Here is a 9,218-nt window from a genome sequence, read left to right as displayed (position 1 = left end):
ATAATATAATAAATAAAAAATCTGAATACATTTTAGATATCAACTGTTAACATTAAGAAACTACTATTTCAACAACAGCAGTACAAAGTGATATTGCATACATTTTAAACTTTTCTGCAATTTAGGCCTATATATAACAACAAAACATTATTATATAACAAATTAGACGTACCTAAGTGAAAAGCTCTGTTATAAGTTACACCATAGTATGTCAGACAAAGGGGTTGTCTCACATGCAAATTTGTTGCCATCTTCACTCCCGCATTCTGTCAATCAGCAATTATAAATTACATGAAATAAAAAAAAAATGAAAATTTTAAAAAAGTCAATCTTAATATATATTGTTTGCGTATGGTATAATACCAAAATGCTACATTTAAATACTATCTTTATTTTCCATTATATCCCATTTTCTTTTCTTTATTAGTAACATCAGTGGTTTTATGAGCAGTTTGTTACCTTCAAGCTTTCATAAACATGGTCTAGTGACACAGCCCGACGAGGTCTAATTTCCAGGCACTCTGGTGTATCCACAGTATTATAAGGATAACCTGTTAAAATCTGTACTGGCAACCGGTTAAAGAGCTGTGATTCAAAAAAAATAAAAATCTTTTGTAATGTAGATGGCTTTCTATAGTAAGATCATTTTAACCATGTAAGGTATACAGTTAAACCTTGTCAGTATCTAGACGTTTTCCTGACTCCAGGATCAAGATGCTCTGATCTACAGCAGTGAGGGCGCACAGAGAACCAGGTTCAGCTGAGAGCTGGAGAGTGTTTTTCTCACCAGGAACTGCTTTAAGAGGAGAAAACTGCAGAGACACCTGTGACGACAACAGTAGAGTGCAACATTTTAGTATTTCTATGATGAAAATGGAGTTGTTTAAATGAGAAGACAGTAATATTTCAATTATCTCAGAACTTTTTGTGTACCTCATTTTTTAAACACTTCTCAGTTCTGAATAGTCTGCTATGAGCAACAACATTTTCACTGGGCAGAACACAGTAGGCCAGAACATTCACAGCAGGAGCCAGATCTGCACCAACAGACAGTCTGAATGACACTGTGCCACTTGCTGCTCCATTAGAAGACTTCACTTCAACTTTCTCATATCCGTGATGAACAATCACTCCTCTGGATAAGACCTGAAACAGACAGATGACACTCAGATGACAAACTGGAAAACTCACTGTAATATACTGTACGTAGCCAATGAACATGCATCGATTGTACTCACCATATAGACAATGTCAGTTTTGAAGTCTTCAACAGTCTCTCCAACAAAATAATACTTTATGTTCACTGTAAACTCAGCATCACACTTTAATGGTTGCTCATTTTTCTCTATAATCAATTCACTTAATGTTGGGGTGTACGGAGTGGCAGGTCGGAGAATCTGAACAGTTTTTTCTTCTGTAGAGAAGTAAGGACTTTTAAAGCTTTGATATTGAAACTTTGGATATGCACTTGCCTGAAGAACAAAGAATGTTTGTTAATTTTTAATTGGCAAAGACATTTGATCAAACATCGGGTTGCACGAACATTATCATACCATCAGATTAATGTCTTTTTTAGAAAGACTAGATGTATTCAGAGAGAAGCTGGCCAGTCCATCACGGTCTGTAGTGAGATTTAGGAGCAGTTTTGAAGACCACCTTTTACCCTCCAAAAGATAAACATCTTTGTTTTCATGAGGTACTCCATTTAAATTTTCTAATTTAATCTGTTCAACAGGAAAAAAGAAATCAAAAATCAAAACTATACTTCAATACAGCATACTATTGCTGTAGAAAGAAATAAGACATACCTTTCCCTGTATAACTGCCCCATGTTCATAAAATTTGGGTAGATCAGTAAACATAGCTTTACCGATTTCATACGTCAGACTTATAGTTTCAGATTTCTCCATTGTGTTTTCTAATGAAACAAACAAACAATTAATTGTATTATTTAATATTACTGTTCATTTTAATATTAACGCAAGTTCTGCTTGGATGCGAGTTGCTAAGATCTGTCACCTGTTCCTTCTTCTTTCACTTTCACTGTTACAGTAAGTTGTTCTTTTAAAAATCTCTCATGTGTCGAGTTAAAAAAGACCAATGTGTCCAAAGTAAAGAAGGCGCAGCCCGTTGCACTCATCTGCTGGCACAAACACACCCATTAAAAACATGCAATACAAAGTTGGACTAAAATGTTTTCAAAAATTTAACACAATATACAATAATACAGTCACACACCTCAGCAGTTTCAGCCAAACATGGTGAAATCAAGTCTATGTCAGTAATATATTTTAAATGTTCCCGGCATACTTCCACTCTTGCTTTACCAGCCACTGGTTTACCAAATGTGTATCTATAAAGTACATGCTTTGAGTAATTAATTAATTAACTAATTATGTTTTTTTTTGTATTTTTATGCAATAATTGTAGCGCAATAAAATATAAGAAAACTTCACTTACTTTCCACAAACCTCCATAGTCATGTCACTAGCACCAAAACTTATTTCTTTTGGAGGATTTATTGTCATTTCAAACTTGGGTAAAACTGGAAATCAATTGCAGGGAACAAATTCAAAAGGTTATGATTGAAATCTAACGATGCAAAGACATCCCGTGATCTTGTCACTTACCATACTTCTTCACCTCAAAGTAATGTTGCATAGACAGTTCACCAATATAAGCGACTAGCTTATAAATGCCTTGACGGGCCTCTGGGTTCAACTCATGAGAAAGCTGCAATATCCACCTTGTTGAGGAAATATTTGTCCACTGACCAATCCTGTTATTCTTACTGTCCTGTTTAATTCCAGAGAACACACAGATATAGCCAGCTGTAGTAATCTACATACATCCTCACTATTAATTAATACAAAAAAGTGTAATGTGCTTACCTCTAGCAAGACTTTACTGTACTAAAAACAAAAAACAACATTATTTACTTTTTTTTTTTTTATCCATCGCAAATAATATATTTATTGCAGGGTGCATTAGTGGTACAGTGCACAAAAAATATTGCTATTGCCTGATACAAACCTTTTGATCAAAGGGAACAAAATTTCTATCCATGGTGACAACTCTGAAATGTACTGTAAAAAGAGTGAAATGTTAAATTATAGATTAGAATCTTGCAACTTTAGAGGCTCTGAGAAATGAGGGAAGAAAATGTTATTTGTATCCAATTTGAAAATGAAGGTCAATTTGATTAAATAAGCATTAACTAAATTAAATTACTCCATAAATACCATAAAAAAGTAAGCCAGAATAAATAAAACTACCATACTATTTACTGAACTTCAAATCTCAAATTAAAACGTACCTGTCTGTCCTGGAATATAGATGGGTTTATCAGTCTGGATGAATGTCAAGTTATTGTAACGTCTCAGCATGACTTTTCTCTCTTCAGTCATCTTGAAGTTCTTTCCCTGAAGTTCCACCTTAATTGTCTGCACTGATTCTGCTTCTACCAGAGGTGTCTGTTGGGTGATATGTTATTTTAAATATTGACTTGAAGTGTTCAATGATGTGTGAATGCACATTTCTTGCTGGCAAACCTTAAAGTTAAAGCAGCGGTGAAATTCTTCCTCAGCTTTCTCCTGTAGCAGTAAAGTGCTCTGGTCACCATGAACCAGATAAATGTTCATGACGAGGCTTTCATTGGGATTGAGAAGACTTGCACACAGTTTAGCTTCAGATCCTGACTCGATCACTACAGGAAACGTCACCATGAAAGATCTGTTGAGAGATATCATAGCATCAAAAGATTCGTTTGCCCATAGTTCTACTCCTTTTGTACTATAATACATATAGTATGTATTATGTAATATTTACATGTAGATATTATAGAGGCATTACTAAACAGTAACTATTCAACATTACTTACGGCCTTGAGACTTGTCCATGGACAGAAAGGAAGATGAAAGAAACTAAAAGGAGCCCTTTCCAAATACACAGCGCATTGAAAGCCATGATGAAGACTGATCGTGCAGAACACACTATGAACAAATCTTTGACTGTGTCTTTATCTCAAAGGCTGCTCGTCCCAAGCATTGAGAAATTATTTGCATTCGTCATCAAATTAATGATTAATTTTCTGGCATTCCCTCTATTTGTTAATCCTAGCAATCCAATATCAGATCATTACTAAACATGCCTTTTCAATTGGTGCTTTGGGCCTGAACGTGCAAAGATCTCAAAAGGTTAGTTAAAAATGTAATTAGTACCAGGTATCATCCAATGATGATACATATATATTTGTTTTTACTGGGAAATATAAATATAATATAAACATAGAAACATGTGATAAAACATAATGTTGCATTCATATTTTAGTTTAATTGCATGTTGCAATCAGTGAAAAACCATGGTCACTGACCTGCAAGCCTTATTTACACAGTTCACTCACATGTGTGTAAATCAATCTGTGCAGCACTTTTCAACCATTTCTAAAATAAAAAATAAATAATGTCATGAAAAACATATAAGTATGCATTTTAAATAATTTTACACCTAAAGAACTGCCATGTTAACAGAATAGTTCACCCAAAAATGAAAATGACCTACTCACTCGAGTTTTATTAAATGTATCCTGGCTCTTCCAAGCTGGGTAATGCTGGTGGATAGTGGCCATTATTTTGAAGCTCTGTAAAATCGGATATATCTGCAAGTACTTTGAAGTAAAACTAAACTATACGCCTTAGGGGGGTTATCACATATCCTCAGAAACAGATCGACATCTTTTTGTAACAAAAATATTTTTAGTTTTGAAATTCTAACATAAACAGACATAAATGAGTATTGCCATGGTTATTGCCATCATGGCAAAGTGATATTGCAAGACATTTGCAAATAGTTTGTAAAAGGTGTTTTTATGCATGTTTTAAAAATAATAATAATAATAATAACACTTTAACAATAACAATTTGTAGAAATGTAGCATTACATTACTTGCTCACCAATAGATCTTCTGCAGTAAATGGGTGCGATCTGAATGAAAAGTCAAACTATAATTCACAAGTGACTCCAAGCAGTTACACAAGTGGATGGGACAACCAGGTAGGTGAAACAACAAAGATGTTTATTGACACAGCAGAGTATTGAATTGATGAATAATGGAATACTGAGGTGAGTAAACAGTTCGTAGAAGGTTTTTACTTGAACTGACAGGAACTTGACTTGAGTTTGTCTCTTGACAGGACCGATGGGTTCCAGGAGCAGGACACAGAGATCGACTGAACACACACCGCAGGAGCCAGGAGCCAGGAGTCTGACCAGGAAACAGAGGAGACAACTGGAACTGGAGAAGAACACGAAAGGTAAGTACAAGGTAAATACGAACATGCTTAAACTCAAAAGAGCGCCAGCAATAGTCCGATTCATTAGTAACAAGACTGGACACTGAGGGATCTGTGGTGTGTGCTTAAATACTGGTGCTGGTGTATCTGAATAGAACACGGTGTGCCTGTGTGCGTTGTGGTTAGCTGGTGGAGGAGCCTGGCTGATCTCTAACACAAGCCCTTTTGGTTAGGTTGGAGCCAGCCTTATCCATTTTTCTATGAGGTTGTGAGGGGGTTCAGTTTAATCCTATTCAATATACACTATATCCTTGAAGATAAAAAATTTGTTTTATGTATTTAATAAAATTTACATTAACATCAAATTTATACTTACTGCATGTTTTCTGCCTTTATAGCAAATGTGTACAAGTCACGCTTAATGTACTAATCACTATGAAATGTTGCTGTGAAGTAGTTATTGTATGCACATAGATGTTTTACCTGTACATACTAGCACCACAGCTGCTGTGTCACCATTCCTTGAGACACGATACACAGCTGTCGAAAGTTGAGATGTTTTCAATGACAGTGTTGTCTTTGACTTTGTCTTTTACTCCTAAACATGATCAAGCTGCTCGTAATACTGAATGGTGCCTTATATTGCGATCCTGTGATAAGTGTGAAATTTCTTTTTAGGTACACATGGATCAGCTGAGCATTAGCTGGTACGAGCTTGACTAATGTGGCCCGCTAGAACTAAAGCTTGGTAATGAATCATTATGGTCGATATACAATATAAGAGAGCAGTAAACTTTGGTGGATTACATACCTCTCCTGTCTATAAAACATTTAAATTATCGAGGACACTGTTTGTCTACCAGGATTCGAACCCATCTCGACCATTGACAGGCCAAAACATGGCCCCCTTTTATGGAAGGGTTTTCCAGACTATTTTCAAATGGAATTGCAAATTGTATTTTTAACTGCATTTCCAATATATGGACGCATAAACATTTCTTGTTTGATGGTACGAAAGACACAAGAATTGCAAGCTCATACAATGCAGTGATAAACAACAATTTTCCATTCTATACTATATTTAAAGTATGTCGACTCCTTATCAAAAACCATGCCAAGATTTACCATAACCGGACCAAGACTTATGTTTGCGCTCTAAAGAAGAGTAGAAACTCACTGTGGATTACACTGGGAAAGGTTAGTGACATTCTTAAAACTTAACCTCAACCAATAAGTAATTTCACACCTAATGCTTTACTTAATTAATTACATCTATTTATGGAGCAGATGCTTTTATCCAAAGCGACTTTACTTTACTTGACTTGAAGTCATTACTAGCTAGACAGAAAAGAAAGAGGCTAATCGGTGTTTCATATTTCATCAACAGCAAAAGAGTATCATAAAATGTGATCCACTATTCAACCGAATGTTTGTTTTACAAGCTAATAAAGTTACATGTAGGCTATAGCCTAAGTTGCATGCTCGAAACCTTCACAAGTTTAAACATTTCCCATTCTCACATTTAACAAAAGGCGAATGCATTGAAGAAGTTACAGAAAACTTTGCCTATTTTTTTTTAACAACTAACGTTAACCAAAAAACGTGACTTTCCAACTACACTCTGTGATGATAGTGCCGCTCCACAGTGCTGTCCTACTGGAGTCGACTCTCTGCGCATGCGCTGAAATTGACCGCTCCGGTTGCTCCTGTTGTAAACAAGACGGTACAACAACAGTAAACGGTAAGATATAAACGAACTCACACATTTCTTTAGCTTATTCAAACAGCAGAAATATGATGGCTGCATGCAGATGCCAGTGATGTATTCGTGTACGCGGCGCATGTAAAACAGGATTTTTTTTCTCTAAGCTTGCAAGATAGCACTGGAAGCTAGCTAGCTATCCTTTCAACTGAATGAAATATTATCTTAATTTGTATGGATCCTAAATTGTTTTGTATGCACAACTTAGTTTTTTTGTGCATACAATATAATATGTATATATTTTTATGTAATACACATCTCCAGTGTTAATGTAAGGAGTGACTCCTGTTGGCCAGTTTTGTTAATAACGGCTGTTATTATGTGTATTTTATAAAGCACGCACACACATTTTCACGAGTATTTCATGCTAACGTTTATATTGTTGGTTACCTCTGTTGGATCCGTTGCAGGTTTAATTTTGGCAGCTGGGAGTGAAGGCGCATTTTACCTGTTACGTACTGACTGTGGATATGAAAGGGTTTGTAGCAAATAACTAAATATTTGTGCTAAGCAAATTGCAGTTATACCATTTTAACTACATATTTAACCACGTAAACTGTGTTTTTAGACAACAGAAAAGTTCTGAACCTGATGTCAATGTTCCAGTCATTGAAGAAGGTATTATAAGATTAAGCAGGATGCATTAATACGAGTTCATTTTTACCTTGTTTTGAGAATTTATGTGTGTGTGTGTGTGTGTGTGTGTGTGTGTGTGTGTGTGTTCTCTTTCTCAGGGGCAGTTGCTACTGCAGAGGACCCATCAGCAATCACAACTATTCAGTCTGCTTCTACATTCTCCTCGGAGCAGCCGATTAAATACCTCTTCAAGACTGAGGGAGCTGGGGGGCAGGTAGGGGAGCTGTACCCTCCCTCAGGGCAGGTAGGAGATGGGGAGGAAGGGTTACATTCAAACCTGAGTGCGAACGTAGGCCCAGTTTACACCTGGTGATGACAATGGAGAACAATTTCTCAGCGCCATTTAGTACTGTCCACTCCAGACAGATGTCAATACCAGGTTTAAACCAACCTAAATTGTTCCCGAAGAGTGTGTAATGACTCAAGAAAGATTTAGCAGTGATCACTTTTTTTTGCTTTAGGTAGGTTCTACAGACAACTGTAAGATTGTATTGCATAATATAACTCATCCTCTTAATTTTCCTCAGGTTACATATCGCGTAATCCAAGTTGCAGATGGACAGCTGGAAGCTCAAACTGACGGCGCAACAGCTGTTAGTGTAGTGACTGGGTTTCCTGCTACAACACAGCCTGTTACGCAGGTGGAGTATTGCTTTACCTGGCATAGTATAAGTAGAATTTAACGCAATTACATATTATTTCATTATTCGAATATGTTTTTCAGGCAGTTTTCTCTCAGTCAGAAGGCTTGGAGGGCGATGGCACAGAAACCCATTACACATACTATCCTGCTACTATCTCAGACGCAGCGGCTGGCACCATGGTGACCGGTGTTCAGGCCTCAGATGCTCTGCTCAGTCAAAGTGCTCCTGCAGGTATATCATCAAACCTTTTTTTTTATTGATATTACGTACCTGAACAACAGTGCATCACTTCTGTTGCAAAACAGCCTGTTTTTTTTTATGTTTATTTGTTGTTGTTTTTTTACTCTCATTTTAGGTCAGTTGTATGTTATGATGTCCCCGCAGGAGGTCCTTACTGGAGCCAACCAGAGGTCTATTGCACCTCGTACACAACCTTACAATGCGTAATGTTGCTTCTTCCAGCCTCGTTTAATACATTTCTCTTTTCAGTTATTGCTGTTTTGCTATCTTTATTTGCAGTCTTATTTTAGCGACCACAAAGAGTAATAAGGAATTAATTTAAAATAATGGACTCAGTTTTTTATTTTGATGTCAGTATAAGTATGTCGCAAGTTTATTTTATATTAAACCGTAAAAAGTATGTGATAATAATAAAAAAAAAATTGCATGTTTTTGAAAAATTCTCTTATGCTCAACAAGGCTGCATTTGTTTTGTTAAACTGCTTTCTATTATAATACATTTTAAAATGTAATTTATTCCTGTGAGGGCAAAGATGAATTTTCAGCATTATTACTCCAGACTTGACCCTTCAGAAACCATTCTAAGATGCTTAATATGCTGTTGTAGAAACATTTCTTATTATTATCAATGATGAAAATAGTTGT

At 36.0% G+C, this 9,218-nt stretch overlaps 2 protein-coding genes across 3 annotated transcripts in view; one reads left to right on the top strand and one right to left on the bottom strand.

Moving 5' to 3' along the window:
* Positions 1–89: 89 nt before the first annotated feature.
* Positions 90–4,040, bottom strand: LOC122359191 (ovostatin homolog). 2 transcript variants are annotated; one of them, XM_043259453.1, is made up of 16 exons: positions 3,881–4,040; positions 3,552–3,732; positions 3,317–3,473; positions 3,034–3,086; positions 2,892–2,912; positions 2,631–2,796; positions 2,461–2,545; positions 2,239–2,353; positions 2,020–2,140; positions 1,809–1,918; positions 1,554–1,724; positions 1,239–1,472; positions 934–1,146; positions 675–824; positions 460–585; positions 90–266 (listed from the first exon to the last, which is right to left on the bottom strand). In XM_043259453.1, the coding sequence occupies exons 1-16, from the start codon at positions 3,964–3,966 to the stop codon at positions 105–107; spliced, it is 2,151 nt and encodes a 716-aa protein (XP_043115388.1). In that variant the 5' UTR covers positions 3,967–4,040; the 3' UTR covers positions 90–104. The 2 variants fall into 2 exon arrangements, with proteins under 2 accessions (XP_043115388.1, XP_043115389.1); XM_043259454.1 differs by having other exon boundaries at positions 460–561.
* A 1,084-nt stretch (positions 4,041–5,124) lies between these two features.
* The window catches only part of LOC122359192 (upstream stimulatory factor 1-like), a 6,503-nt gene continuing 2,409 nt past the window's right edge, over positions 5,125–9,218 (top strand). Inside the window, exons 1-8 of the mRNA XM_043259455.1 lie at positions 5,125–6,488; positions 6,925–7,032; positions 7,464–7,531; positions 7,622–7,671; positions 7,788–7,933; positions 8,217–8,330; positions 8,414–8,564; positions 8,689–8,776. Coding sequence (XP_043115390.1) covers positions 7,524–7,531; positions 7,622–7,671; positions 7,788–7,933; positions 8,217–8,330; positions 8,414–8,564; positions 8,689–8,776 — 557 coding nt within the window. The 5' untranslated portion in view covers positions 5,125–6,488; positions 6,925–7,032; positions 7,464–7,523. The remainder of the gene's footprint in view (positions 6,489–6,924; positions 7,033–7,463; positions 7,532–7,621; positions 7,672–7,787; positions 7,934–8,216; positions 8,331–8,413; positions 8,565–8,688; positions 8,777–9,218) is intronic.

This window comes from Puntigrus tetrazona, chromosome 15 (genome assembly GCF_018831695.1).
Source record: "Puntigrus tetrazona isolate hp1 chromosome 15, ASM1883169v1, whole genome shotgun sequence".
In the NCBI taxonomy this organism is placed as follows: Eukaryota; Metazoa; Chordata; class Actinopteri; order Cypriniformes; family Cyprinidae; genus Puntigrus; species Puntigrus tetrazona.
The sequence above is the reverse complement of the archived record's forward strand: the minus strand, read 5'-3'. Positions and strand labels throughout refer to the sequence as shown.